Below are 15,505 nucleotides of genomic sequence, written 5' to 3' on the forward strand. Positions count from 1 at the left end.
TATATATATATATATTGGTCCTTTGCAGTATTGTCCATGAAAAGAAAAGAATAGCCTGTGTATTTCTGGGTCTGTTTCACACCATCTTTAGGGAATGCTGTTGTAGCCTTGAGGGAGCTGAGAAGGAATGAATGTTTAGCTTCAGTTTCACTCATGTCTTATATTCTTTATGGTCTTTTTGAATATATTAAATCCAGTGTGGAATAGCTACTTTAGGACCTTGACCCTCACTTTCTTTATGAAATCATTCTAGCTCTTAAATTTCAGTGGTAAAGCCAGAGGCTAGTACTTGAAACCTAGTCACTGAATGTGCATATGGCACTTTTTTTGCAGTCACAAAATTTTTACTGTCCTTTTTTATGTGTGCACTTTACATACTAGATTACTTGTGTCAATAGTATAAGGGGGACGGCGCCTTGATTTAACACACCTCTATAATGGCGGTGGTCTTTCTCTTCTGGGAAAGGGTGGAAAATAGTTTCCCTGGAGTACCATTGCCCTAGGAACCTTAAGGATGTTTGCAGTGATTCATTGAGAATTCTGGTAAGAAGTCACGAATAAGCATTTCAGGAGAAAGCACTTACAGAATCTACAGTAAGAAAAGTTCTTGCTATTCCATTTCACAAAATACGATTTACATTGCAAGCAGGTGTACTAATTAAGAAACATTACTCAAAATTAAACTGTATTCTTGTTCATTCTTCCCCAAATAAAAAACTGGGACAACTTGATGGATTCTATATTTTGATACCTGTTAGCTTAATGCTTATAAACAAAATATAAGACAAAGAAAACTCAAACTAGAGTAGATGTTTTGATTAATCACTTTATACTTATTTAAGTTGTTTCTTATATCAATATAATGTAATAATATGTAGGTATAATTTATGTCGAATACTGACATATTTCAAGTTTTATAATTGGTTGATGCTGAAAGAATTAGGTTTTAACTTGAGAATAACTGGACTTGCAGAAGGAAATTCCTCCATGACCTTCTACCCTATAAAAGTCTAGGATTAAATTTACTGCCCTTTATATGGTTTCTGTTCAGTGAATAAGTAGCAAAGCCATCTTTACAGTCTACTTGGACACATGTAAGCCTCATCCTGCATTGTCGCCCTGCCTTTTTTTTTTTTCCCCTCTCACAAGAAAGGGTGTTTCTTTTATGTACGGACTTAACTAATTCATATCCTGATAGGGACCCCTTCTTCCCCCCCCAAGATGGTTTCTGAAGGTTAAAAATGCACAAAAGCGATCCACTGCTCAGAACAGCCAGGCTTCTTGGTATAATATCACTCAGCTGCTTTTTTTTTTTTTTTTTTGAGGTTTCACACACATTCACAAAAATAACAGCATTTTTAGCTGATCCCAATAGATTTTTCTCTGCAGCTGCATCACTTGAAAAAGCTTTTTGTTCCAGTCCTTAAAGTCTAAGTATTGAAAGTAATTTGGAGGGGGGGGGGGGGAAGAAAAATATCTCAATTATGATTTGTGTGTGTTGTGATGACTTTAAGGACTGACTGGGCTACAAATGGGCTTTGAAAAACAAGTCCACATATCCATGGAAAATATAGGCCGTTCAGAGCTGAATATTGAACACGCCATTCGTTGTAAACTCTCATGGCACGTGGCTGGGTAGGTTTTTTGGCAGACCTATGGTCTCAACCTGCAGTGATGCTAAAGATATTAGCAAATTAGCACCAGAAAGCTTGCCAACTTATTCACCAGAGTCCTGCTCACTCTCTCACTGCTGTAATTAAAACTAATTATTTTCTAAAACATAGTAATACATGAATATGTGCAATAATCATTTTGTAGTGGGCAATCTGTGAAGTAGTTTAAGGTTTGTTGTTTTTTGGGTTGGTTTTTTTTGTTTGTTTGTTTTTTTCCATATTCTTTTTCATTTTTGGCACATTGTACTACATGTGTGCCGCCTGGTTAGGACCAGCCTCACCATTTGCAGAGTATGAAACAACTCCTATGCATTTACACTTGAGTTTGTCTCTGATTTTTAAACAGAAATTGTGTTTTTTCTTTATTTCAGTCATTTATAAGTTTCATCACTACATCTCCTTTTCTCTTGTTATTCTCATGTCTTCCTCATTCTTACTTTTCTCTTTCACACATCTGGTTTGGTCATCTCCTGTATAGTTCCAGTAGCAACTCAGTTTTATGCAGATGGTTTTCACAGTAGGGTGCTACAGGGATTCAGCTGTTATTCCCCAAATACTTAAACTGCTTCACTGTTCTGGCACTCACTTTCTCTGGTTCCACTTTTTTCCTATATAAAGAAAATTATACCATAAATCCGCATTTTAACCTAGAAACATCAGTTTGTATTTGCATCTGATCTGTTGGTACCAAGCAGTTCTAAAGAGAATAAAGCCCACCTGTGAAATGCTAACATGTAAGTGAATCTTAGTAAATTCTGTGGCCTTCTTATTGGAAAAGGGGATATTGCCTATAACATTTTTTGGATGTTGAACCTTCATATTAGGCTGAGTATGAATCTGTCATTGGTCTTCTCTTGGCGAGTAGTTGAAAAATGGTAAGCAATGTGCCAAATTGGACTATTAAGCCATGTTGCAAAAAAATTTAGGAAATTTTTTCCTTTTAAAAAATCATTTGTGGTGTTTGCTCCTCAGTTATAACCAAGATTATTCAGTGCACCAATATGGAAGGCAAAAATTATTATAGAATATGACATCATGGTAGTTAATTTTACAAAATTCTATTTTCTTTTTTTTTCCAATTAGCAAATATCCACTTTTTTCCCTTCCTACTCCACCCCTAACCCCTCCAACTGAGAACAAAATAAAAATGAAATCCATTACAAATTTGGGGAATCAAGCAAAACAAATTTGGCTGTGTCCCCCCAAAAAAAAAGTATCTCTCACTCTTCGCTCTGAGTCCTTCACTTCTCTGTCAAGAGGTGGTCAAGCATATTTCATAATTAATCTTCTGTAATTGTGGTCAGTCATTGTGCTGATCAGAGTTCGTTAGTCTTTCAAAGCTATTGTCTTTATGTGGTAGTTAATTTTAAAATTGTCAGTTCTCCAAGTATGTGGTACTTGTATTCTCTCCAGCATTTTATTAGCTCTTTAAGCAATTTAAGAAAGTCTTAGTTGGACACATTTTATTTTGTATCCAACTATGCCCAGCTAGGTGACTCTGTAGATAGAGAACCAAGCCGAGATTTGGGAGGTCAAATCTGACCTCAGAGACTTCCTATCTATGTGGCCCTGGACACACCACTCAACCCCTATTGTCTAGCCCTTTCCGCCCTTCTTCCTTGGTACCAATACAGTATTAGTCTGATGACAGAAGGTAAGAGTTTAAAAAGGGGAGGGGGGGAAGCATAAATGGATAAATTGATAGAATGTATGGATTTGATCTTCCACATGCAAAGACAATACCTTATTCTTGGACTGATGGAACATGTTCCTGTTTTATTTCAAAGATTTTTCTTTGTTTTTCGAAGATGACATATTTTTGACTCCTTCAAGGGAAAATCGTGTGCCCCGTACTTCACTTCACAGCATGCATGGGTAAACCATATGTATAATCCTAAACTTTTTCTCCTGTTTTCGATTAGCATCTATGGGTCTTGCAGATATGATGTCACCCGGTGAGTCCAAATTGCCCGTACCTCTCAAAACAGACGGTAAAGAAGAAGGCGCTCCTCCGCCTGAGAGCAAGTCAAAGGTATTTCCTTCCTCTTCTGCACGTGGTGTTGGTTTGGCCGAGCAGGAGGCTGCCATGTTGTCCTTTCTTCTCTGGATCTGGCCTCCCCTTTTTGGTTTTCATTTCTTTCTCTCCTGCATGTCTTTTCCATTTGTGTGCAACCTATTTTCTTTGGTTTTTTTTGTTTTGTTTTTTGTTTTTTTTTCATGGTGTGGATCTGAAAGTTACTAGTTCTTATGGCATTTAACTCATGGGGGAGGAGGGAATAGGGAGCAAACCAAAGCTTGGGAGTTTGGGGGTGGGGGTCAGAAGGGATCTTGCCTGGTTTTGAACTTGCAGCCATTTTTCTCTGCCTTTAGTTTATAGCTTCCTGTTTTGGCCGCCTCAGCAGCAACAACATACTTAATATTTTGCTTTCCCACCTTATTTGACAAATAAGGTGAATGGCTTTTTTTTTTCTTTCTTTCATAAGGGGAAACCCATGCTTAGCATTCCATCTTAGCTTGAAATAAGCATGGTGGCTTAGTGGACCTTATCCAAGCATCCAGCAAACTTACCAAGTTATACTAATTAAGAATGTTGTTTTAATACCTTTATATATTTATGTGTATGTGTCTGTGTCTGTATATGTCTCTTTATATATACATATATATAAAAATTGGTTAGTCTGTTTTACTGGATGTACTTTTTTGTTATTTTAAATAAAGTTTGCCCTGCCTTTGTCATATTTTTTTTTTTATTCCTCTACCACAGGATAGCTACAGCTCTCAGGGTATTTCTCAGCCCCCAACCCCAGGCAACCTGCCAGTCCCTTCCCCAATGTCCCCAAGCTCTGCTAGCATCTCCTCATTTCATGGAGATGAAAGTGATAGCATTAGCAGCCCAGGCTGGCCAAAGACTCCATCAAGCCCTGTAAGTGGCTCTGGTTTTTGTTTTGGTTTTTTGGGGATTTTTGGTAATTAATTCTATTCGAATGCTTGCTTGTTTGTTTGTTTTATTTTTTAAAATTATATTCTTTATCCATGAAGGGATTATATTTACTTTTAATATATTGTTAGTAAATGAATTAAGTTTATGTGCATCATAGAAGTTTGAATTCTGATAATTAAATAACTGTTATACGGAGGCAAGCATTCTTCTCATAATTCACCGGTACAAAAGCATGCTGAATGTATTTATAAGGAGAGTCCATTTTTGTTACTGGGTCCAAACTCCTTCAACACAAGTGACTTCATTAAATGCTCAGTTGATTGTGCACTTAGAGAAGGTGTTTTAAAATGAGGTGTTTCTTCCTTTAGAGGAGAACTAATAGCAAGCCATGGTGTAAATTACAAACTCCAAGTCTTTTATGGGCAGTTCAGCCTCTGAAACATCTTATTTCCAGATTGCCTATCTGAAAATGCAAATATTACAATCTTGGGGCACAGTTTAGCATAATATCAGTTGTACATTGTTTCAATCCATTTGTCTGAAATGAACAAAAAGGCTGGGGAAAAGTTAATGCATGTGTATTTTTAGAATGCTACTTTTTAGATGAATAATGTTTATGTACATTAGAATCGGGTTAGGTAGAAAAATTTGTATCCTGCATAGCCATGCAAATACCCTTGAAATTAAGCAGTGGTTGCCAGATGAAATACAAAGAACATAAATGTTAATGTAAGTTCAAGGGAATTTTTTTAATTTAAATATTCATTTGGCCAATAGATAGGTCTAGATTCTTTTTTCTCAATAGAAAACTTAATTTTGTGCCCTTTCTAAAAGGATAATAGTTCTAACATTTTATTTTATATTCACACGAAGAATCAAAAGCACTTAAAAAAAAACTTTTAACATGCAATTACCTTACGAAGAAGTCTTAATTAACACCCTAATTTTTGTATGAAGTACGTGGCTCACGAAGAGCAACTTGGAGACTATGAAGAATCTAACTGTAGATTCTGGCAATCTAGTCAAAACCAAGAAAGGAGGCTGCTATTAATTATCCCATTAACTGATTTAAATGGAGTTGAAGATTAGAAGAGTTGATTTTTCCAGAAAAATGTTTATAGAAATCACATGGATTTAGCATAACCAGCATTTTTCTTTTTAGAAGGCGGAGATGGCCACTCTTGGTCACCTTGTCCAGAGAGACATGTTTCTTTTCCCAGACAACTGGGGGTGGGGAGGTGGGGTGAAGAATGGTCTTTAAACCTCTTAGGAAACACTAATAGGAAGGGAGAGTGCACCTACTTATTTTTGATGTCTTTGTGTTTTTTGCTTTGAGTCTCAGAAGGCAGCCAACATTGTGTTTTGTTTTTCCATCTTCTCCCCTGTCCTTTTTTTTTTTTAATTTTTGAATATTTATATTTTAGAATCAATAAAACTTTGGGATTTAAAATAGAATTTATACTTTTTTTTAACTGGCCCAAAATATCAGAAGAAAGAGAAACCAAAAAATTAACCTTAAAGGTCAGATAATTAAAGGAATATACATATGTAGATGTATGAATTTAGTATTAACAAGTTCTCCCTTAATATTAAGATTAATATATTATTACTTAATAGTTAAACTGTGTCTCTACTGGGATAGTTAATGCCATCCCTGTACAGAGACATCTCAGTGAAAATATAATCAGAACCACAATTTTTCCTGCTGTTTAAGAAAACAAACAATTGCTTGATGTAAGATTTTGTTTTTGTATGGTGCTTTCTTTTTACTTTCTCAAAGCATATTTCCCTATATTATTCATACCCACACCACAAATTGTTCCTGTTTTATAAAGGTTTCTAAGAGGATTCTTGGCCCTTGTGGCAGATAAAAGACCCAGAGAAACGATGCTCAGTAGTGAAACCAGGTGAAGAGTGTGCTCTGCACTCAGAACATCCATTCTTTTGAATGAGATGTTAATTTAAGAAGTGTACTAAAGCAGATTATAAATGAAGAACATAAAATTATCTCTATTATCAAATAATTGCAAATTGATGCATTGCATTAATTCTTCAGCTACACACTCTGACCAGCAGCTCATGTTTACAGTTGCCTCCAACACCCCGTAATCTAAATAGAAGACTGAAAATGTAACAAGTTTTGAAATATTTAATGTAATGTGATGTAATGCATATTCTAAAAACAAAATTTTCACATTCATACATATAAATTTGTACACACACACAACACAAATGATCATGTGTCTGTTGGAGAATGCCAGAATGTCCGTCCGCCTTCAGGAGATGTTTAAGGATTTACACACTTAATTTAATTATGTATACATACCCCCTTCCCCAACCCCAAAATATAAAGCCTATAAAAGTGTCTTACTATTGTTTTTCAGCATCTTTTACTTTGCTCTCCTCCATATCAGACCAGGTCCTACAAATGTGATCAGATTTTTAAAGTCAGACTCCTGCCAAAAGTCATGTACTATATTTCAAAGCAAGGATAATTTAGGGCACAGAAATAGAATTTGGTGAATATTACCGTAATGGCATAAAAAGTTTACAGTTGCATCCCTGAAGGGGGTCTGGTTTGCTCTCCCTGCCTAAAGCAGGTATAGTATGTTTTATTTATGCCATGACTAAAATCCTAGAGCCAAAAAAGGTATATAGGTTGAGCATGATAAATTTGGTCTTCGATTTGCTTAATGCTTCCCAAAACTGTTGTTTTTATAATACTTTTTTGGTGTGATGAATTCCTAATGAATTTAGTCCTCAGTTAAATGAGTAAACTTAGATGTGTCAACAAGGTACCGAGGTGGTACAATGGACAGAACTCCAGGCCTGGATTTAGAAGCAGCTTCAGATATTTATTAGCTAACTGTATGACCTTGCGCAAGTTATTTAACTCTTTTTTACCTCCATTTCCTCATCTGTAAAGTCAACCAAAGAAGGAAATGGCAAACCCCTTCAGTCTTTGCCAAGAGAACCCAAATGGGGTCACGAAGAGTCACCACTGTACAGCAACAACATAAGTGTCATCAGATGCAAATATAGTTATTTTAGAGAATAGGGCCTATTCTCAACTTTAGCCATTTATTATCTCATCACCTTAACTCACACTTTGATGAATTAAAACTAAACATTTTTTTTAAAAAAAAAATTCTTTTTTTTAACCTGTATTTAAATGACGTGTATAACTTCACATTGATATTCAAATGAAATCAAATTCACACTTTAAAGTACAAAAACATTTTATTAACAGTGCTATGAAAGTATTTTTGGAAGGATTAAAATCTTTTTAAAGAACAAAAGCAACTTTTTTCTAATAAAAATCATCTTTGTGGCATTTTTCTAATTCTCTTTCAAAAAAGCATTGGATAGGCAAAAGTTTTATACGGCAATGACATCAGGAATAAGGAAAGAACCAGGATTAAAACTGAAAAACTTCAATTGTCCATCTTGCATTAATTAGATTCCCTAGCTCCATCCCTTTCATGGTCAGGATCATATTTTATCCATGGAATGAGGTACTAACCATTGCTGAAGAAACACCACTGGCCATTCTCTAGTTTGACATGAGAGGAGTTAAACTAGTAGTAACATAAAGAATATATTAGTAAAGCTATTTGGGTGGCCCATAGCTAAAACACTTTCAACTGCTTTCATAATCTTTGTATCAATTTTTGAATGGACAACTCTCCATTGGAATGATCTAGATGGGCCAAACACAAGTTGAAACTGCCTTCAACATTCCCAGTGCAGTCAGAACCAGATTAAATTGTAATTAGGAGGTTCTGGGTTCAAATGGGGTCTCAGACACTTCTTAGCTGTGTCACCTTGGGGGTAGGGGGCCAATCATTCTAATCCCCGTTGCTTGATCCTTGCTGCTCTTCTGCCTTAGAATCAATACACTCTAAAACCAGATCCTAAGCAGGTTTTTTTTTGTTTGTTTTGTTTTTTATTGAATTAAGAATTTTTACCAAAACATATAAAATGCCATAGAACATAGATAATGTTCTTAAATATTTTTCTAAGTCAGTAAGCTGCCTGCAGGTATCCTTGTAGATGATTTAGTGACCCCCTATTCTATCTATTTCCATTCAAATGACTAAGCTAGAATTCTGAAGACCAATTTTTTTTTACTTTAGGGATGCCAGATTAAAATCAGGAATTTATTTTACCTTTTTTTTTAACATATCTTTGAGTAAGTCATATGGAAAAGTATATAGAAACTGGTGTTACACCAATAAAGAACTGGAAACCTGAAAAATTTTAAGTGTGAGAGTATAGAAGGTAGAGTTCTTTCTCCAAAGAAGAAAGGGGAAAAAAGGGGGCACACACAGCTTTTTCTGTCTAAAGTAGTTGTGTGGATAGAGAGCCAGACCCAGAGATGAGAGGTTCTGGGTGCAAATCTATTCTCAGACACATCCTAGCAGTGTGACCCCTGGGCAAATTACTTAATTCCAGTTGCCTAGCCCTTACTACTTTTCTGAGGTTCTAATACTTAGTATTTTAGTCTAAGACAGAAGATAAATTGTTATTGTTGTTGTTTAAGTTATAGTAGTTGTGGCTATCTGGAATTTAAGTTCAATCCCATTTTCACACCATGGACAAAATTTACAAGAACAAGAGTATTATATTTTAATTGATTTATATAGTACAGCCCCCATTTTTCTATATTTTTTCTCTTCCAACAATTGAAGATGGTTTTATTAAATGACTTTAAAAAAGTAACGCTTCCTTTTCAATCAGTATCAGTTCTAAGACATAAAAGTGGCAAAACCTAGGCAATTGGGGTTCAGTGACTTGTCCAGCCTCACACAAATAGAAAATGTCTGAGGCCAGGTTTGAACCCAGGCTCTCCTAACTACAGGCCTAGAGCTCTATCCACTTGCTACCTACCTACCCCTATAAAAGTCTTTTTTATGCTTAAGGATTTCTAATAGTACTGATTGAGCAATTAAAAAAAACAACAACTCCTTAATTGGACAATAAGTTCATTAGAAGTGAAAAGCACTTCTTTTACTAGAAGTTTTAACTTCCTGCTTTTCAGTGCCCTTGGAGTTATATGCCAGAGTCCATGTTTTACTGGGGAGTGGTTCATCCCAAACAAGGTATCACCTAGCATTAGAGAAACAACAATATATTTTTAAACTAAAGATATTCCAGTGAAATGTTTAACAATCTGAAAGCTAAAGATAATGGAACCAGGTTAGGAAGTATATATTCTAAAACAGTGGCTGTTCCTAAGTAAGCTACATTTTAAATCTTGTATTGTCACATAGTAAATCTCCTCTCCCAAGGAACTCTTTTATAACAATTCAAAAGAGCTTATGGATTAAGTATCCAGAGTAGCTGGCCAGATACCATGGGTCTTAATTTCGCCAACATAAAGCCATTCATTTTCCCTACCTAGATCATGCAGCCCATTTGTAGAGACACGAGATTGGCCAAAAAAAATAATAATAAAATGCCCCTTTTGTCATTTTAGTATCCCAATTAGATTGCATAGAACACCAAATATTAAACAGACCATTGGTATAAATTAGACGCTTGCAGAGAGTAGAAATGCATCAATATAGTAATAATGAAAGCTCTAAGTCTTCATTTCAGTTTGTGCACAGTTGCTAAAACATGGTGTCATTAGAAAACAAAAATTTAAGATACTAAAACAGATAAAATGACTAGCAAAATAGTAGCAATAATAACTGCACATTTATAAGGATCTCAAGGCTCTCGGAATGTTTTTAAATGTTTTTAAGGATCTCAAAGTGTTTCTCATAACAAATCTATAAGGTAGATGGTACAAGCATTATTGCCTTCATTTTCCATAAGAACAGAAGGGAAAGGGATTAAGTGACCAAGGTCACACAGATAGTAAGAACTGAGCCTCCAGATCACATCTTCTGGTTCTCAAGACTGGTAGTCTTTCAGTATGCCACATTTCCTAACTAAATTTCATGCTTGACTATCTAGAGAATACCTATTCTGAAACTCTTAACCCCCCCCCTTTAAAACTATAGTTTATCTACTATTTTTCTCTGAAAACTACATATTAGCTCTGTTCCATTCATTATTACAAGTACAAAGGAACATCCAAAATTTAGACACTCTCATTTTGACAATGGCAAACCAATATACATTCATTAAATACCTACTATGTGCCAGATGCTGGGGATTCACAGAAAAGTCAAGGAGAGTCCTCGTTCTTGAGGAGCTCACACTAATGGGGGAAACAACATGAAAACAGCTATGTCCGGACAAATTATATACACGATAAATTGTAGGTAATCAGCAGAGGGAAGGTGCTAGTATTCAGTGTGTGACAAAGAGAAATAAGGATAAAATAAAAGAATTTTTGTCAAGAATCCTATCATATCAGACCAATGAGTGAAGTGGTGCTGTTTTGGTTGAGAGAGAAAAAGGAAGAGAGGCCAAAATTTTGTTTGATTTGGAATGAATCACAGTTTGAGATTGAAAGAATTTTTTTTTCCATTTACTTGAAAAATTACATGAGGCATTATCAAAAACCTTGCCTTCTGGGATTCAACGCTTTTGTATTGATGAGATAAAATTATTCATCTCATAAAAAGGGGAGTTTGGGCCCTTTAAAGTCAAATAAATTTTTAAGAGAATGTACTGTTTGTGCCTGAACTAGTAGCCTTCATTCCTAACTGTTGTGTGATAGCAGTAGTTTGTTTTATATCTTCTTCTTCTTATACATGTTGTGAGTTCCTTACTTTTTGTCTTACCTCTTCCCTTTTCCCTCCTGTACCCTCACCCCACCTCCAAATGCACTGTCTGTGCTTTAGAAATCAAGCTCTTCAACAACTACTGGGGAGAAGATCACAAGAGTCTATGAGCTGGGGAATGAACCCGAGCGCAAGCTGTGGGTAGACAGATACCTAACCTTCATGGAAGAGCGGGGCTCACCTGTGGCCAGTCTGCCAGCTGTGGGCAAAAAGCCCCTGGACCTGTTCAGGCTCTATGTTTGTGTCAAAGAGATTGGAGGCTTGGCACAGGTAAGGAAAGCCTGGGTACTTCTTTTTTAAATAGTGTCTCAAGGGCAGGGAGGGATAATACACTCTGAATTTGTGTACCCTGTAATTTAATCAAAGGGATGACTTGGATCAAACCAGGTGACAGAGAGCTGGAAGAGATGGATGGTTGATATGGTAGATGATGGGATCCAAAAATCTCAACAGGCTTGGAAGATGGGTTCTGTTTAATAAGGATGCCACTTAACTATAGTCTTTCACTTGAATTAAAAGCAATTCAACTTTATAAGTCTAAGGAAAGGCTAGAAATTTTATTTGAAAAAGATCTGGGTTTTATGGATTACAATCTTGTTAGGAGTTTATTGTGTCACATGTAAGACAAAAAAAAAAACAAAAAAAAACTAAAGCCATTTTAGGTTATATTAAGGAAGGGAGGTAAGATCCTTCCACACTCTAGTCAGACCACCTGTAGTGTTGGGGTTTGTGCTTCATGCCACATTTTTCAAAGGAGAAAGACCATGGCAGCTGAGAACTAGTGAAAGCAACATGAGATATTTAGCCTATATAAGAGAGTATAAACGATGATGTTGTCTGTTTTTATTCAAATACTTTAATGGTCTCATATGGCATAGTATTTAAGACTTTTTTCTGCTTGGATCCAGAGAGCAAAACTGAGGCAACTGGGTAGAAGTTGTAGTAAAAGCATATGGAGATTCATTATGAAATTTAACAAAATTACAACTAGCCACCCCATTCCTAGGGAGAGAACGGGTTTCTTCAAAGCTCGAGCTTTTCTAGTAAAATCCAAACAATCACTTTTCAGAGGTCATTTTAGAAGGGCATTCTACTATAGTTATGGATTGAACTAGACCTGCTGACCTTTCAGGTCTCTTCATAATTCTGAGATTCTGTGATATTTATTATTCATCTGTGTAACAAATATATCTCAAAAGTCTTAGTGTGGTGTTAAACTTTAAACTGCACTGAAGAGTTTGGGGCTTCCATATAGCTAATTTGCAAAAATATAGGACCAGGAATGAGCATGACATTTTTGTGGAAGTAAGGACACTGGCCTGACTGAAGCACAATGAGTATGGTACTTTTGATGAGGCAATGAGACCAGCCTATCTGTTGAGGAATGTTTGAAGAGTTTTTCAAGGATAAAGTCCAAACCAGATTATACCATTATTTACAGCAGGCAAAGGAGTTTTAAAATATGATAAAATGGGAAATGGAGAACCTCTGGAGATTTTTTTTTAACTCTTACCTTCTTTTGTCTTCTTAAGATAAAAGAGTGGCAAGTGCTAGGCAATCAGAGTTAAGTGACTTGCCCAGGGTCACCCAGCTAGGATGTATTTAAGGCTAATTTTGAATCTAGGTCCTCCTGACTCCAAACCTGGTGCTACATGCCCTGTGCTACCAAGTGAAGATTTTTAATCAGTAGAGTAACATAAATCTTGTTCAAGATCAATCTGGCAGTACTATAGAGGATAGGTTGAAGGAACCTGAGATCATAAAGGATAGCTCTCCAAGTATTACAGAATCTAGGCAAAGAAAGAGGAAGAAATGTATGTTAAGACACTCAATTCCTGGAATCAAAAATTTGAGTTGAGAAATATAGTGTTTAAAGTTTTCAATATCTTCAGGTCATTATCATTTAGGTTTAAATGGAATGAAGGATCATGAAGACCTTTTTAAATAATCAAGGTCCTCCCAGGAACCCCCTTTTCTCTCCTCCACCCCAACATTCTTTTGAGGCTCCTAACGGAAACCTATAGACCAGAGAAACAATAGAATCTGCCCATAAAGTAAATGTGGAAATTGTTGGAACACCTCACCCTGGCTTTTTCAACAGTGTGTATAACTAACTTAAGTCTACAAAGGGGAGTCCTTGCTGGCTTAGCTAATGAGGCTTATTTGAATGTAGCTGGATGGCACAGTGGTAGAGAACTGGGCTGGCACTGCCCTCCTCCTGGCATGATCCCTACCTAGCGGGCCATCAGATATGGTTGGGAGCAGGTGCTGCATGCATATTTATCAGTTCACAGCTTTGCATTTCAGGGTGTCCCAAGCAGCGCTCTGTTTACCATTTCTGAGGCAATCCACAGGCCTGCTGTTTGTAGCCTTGTTTTAAATGCCAAAATACTGGGCATTTAGACATTGAGCGTTTCTGTGAGCATTATGCAGTTTGTTCATTATGCACCACTTAGAGCTAAGTAAATGGGTATAAAGAGCTTTGTGACAAGGTTTGGATCCTAAAATTTAATATTTTATGAAAAACGGCTTCCTTAACCCTTCAAATGCTATTGGGTATAACAGGTATATCAAAGGCCAAATATTCTCCAAGTTATTTGCAAATCCTCATGTTTTATTTATTCATTTGAATAACCTTTCATAACTCGGTTCCCTAGAGGCAACTAAAAGGTTAAAATATTACCTCAACTTTTTTTTTTTTATCATGCTTTTCCTTACAATTATATTCCTTCCAGCCTAAATTTAAAAGAAGCACACACTGGTCCTTAGTTCTACATGAGGAGGGGTATAGCAGCAATTCCCTCCACGAGCATAGATCATGCCCACCAACCAACCACTCTTAAGCCAACAGTTTTAATAGAGCCCCTCTTGGTGCATTAATTGGTATGTCACTGCATCTTAAAGTTACAGTTATTTAGTAAAGGATCCCTATTCTGTGATGTATCTTGTCTTCAGTAAGGCATTGATCAATCCCCTCAAGAAAGCCTCAACTGGCAGGACATGAGCCAAGAATTCCAGGCTCATCCTTCTGGCAGCTTGTGGCTATTTTGGAGGAAACACTGTTTTTTCATATCAGTGCTCAAACGCCTAAATTGCAGAATAGTGCTGTTGTTATTGCTTTTTTAAATTAGTTTTTAAAACCTTTTTTTTTTTTTAATTAGAAGGGGGCGGGGGTGTGAGTGAGAGCATACATTTGTTCAGAGATAAATTGCTTGCTAGGAGCAGCACAAGCCCTGGATGAGTACAAAGCATTAGAAGATGTACCAGGCAGAAGACTCAACAAGCAAAGCTTTTTATGTAGCTATCAGCAGGTTCCTTAATGGTTTTATAACTGTAAATGCTGTCTATGCACTACTGAGTGGGAGTAATGAGCATTAGTTAAAAGAGGCAAATAAAAAAAAAAAAGTAAACCAAGACATTAAGTGCTTTTTTTTTTTTTTATCTCCTGGCTCTAAACAAGCCACTTTGCTGCAAACCAATGATCTTACCATTTATTTTGCCTAGGTTAATAAAAACAAAAAATGGCGTGAGCTGGCCACCAACCTGAATGTGGGTACTTCTAGCAGTGCAGCCAGCTCCTTGAAAAAACAGTATATTCAGTACCTGTTTGCCTTTGAGTGCAAGATTGAAAGAGGGGAGGAGCCCCCTCCAGAAGTCTTCAGCACTGGAGATACTAAGAAACAAGCTAAGATTCAGCCGCCATCTCCTGGTAAGTAGGAGAACAACAGTCATTTGGATAAGAATAAAGAGAAAGAAGGCTAGGATGGTTAATTACTACTGAAACACCATGGAGCACCCAAAATTCTTGGTGCCACATTCCCAAAAGACAAAGTCTCTATCTTGAGCAAATGTGTTTTACAGTAAACAAGATGGAAAAGTGAAACAAGTACATTTTTTCCCCATGTGATATCAGTTGTGATTTAGGAGTAATATTCTTAGATTTGGTCATATGAGATTCTTTTGGGGGGAGGTGGGGAGGTGTTTTGGGTGGGGTTTGTTTAATCTGAGTCCAAAGAAAATGACGTATCAAAACATGCCAGCAATTGCTACCCAAACCCCTCCCGTGAGGCCTAACCAGATTAAAGTATAATTGAGAAATAATTAACAAAATAAATAATAAAAAAACATAGTAGCACATAGATAATGTGAAC

General features: G+C 36.4%; 1 protein-coding gene across 1 annotated transcript in view; it reads left to right on the forward strand.

The window, feature by feature from the left end:
- ARID1B (AT-rich interaction domain 1B) overlaps positions 1–15,505 on the forward strand; it is a 571,310-nt gene that overhangs the window by 531,239 nt on the left and 24,566 nt on the right. The window contains exons 13-16 of the mRNA XM_044671750.1: positions 3,596–3,705; positions 4,438–4,596; positions 11,415–11,624; positions 14,859–15,063. Coding sequence (XP_044527685.1) covers positions 3,596–3,705; positions 4,438–4,596; positions 11,415–11,624; positions 14,859–15,063 — 684 coding nt within the window. The remainder of the gene's footprint in view (positions 1–3,595; positions 3,706–4,437; positions 4,597–11,414; positions 11,625–14,858; positions 15,064–15,505) is intronic.

Source organism: Gracilinanus agilis, chromosome 4, assembly GCF_016433145.1.
Source record: "Gracilinanus agilis isolate LMUSP501 chromosome 4, AgileGrace, whole genome shotgun sequence".
NCBI lineage: Eukaryota > Metazoa > Chordata > Mammalia > Didelphimorphia > Didelphidae > Gracilinanus > Gracilinanus agilis.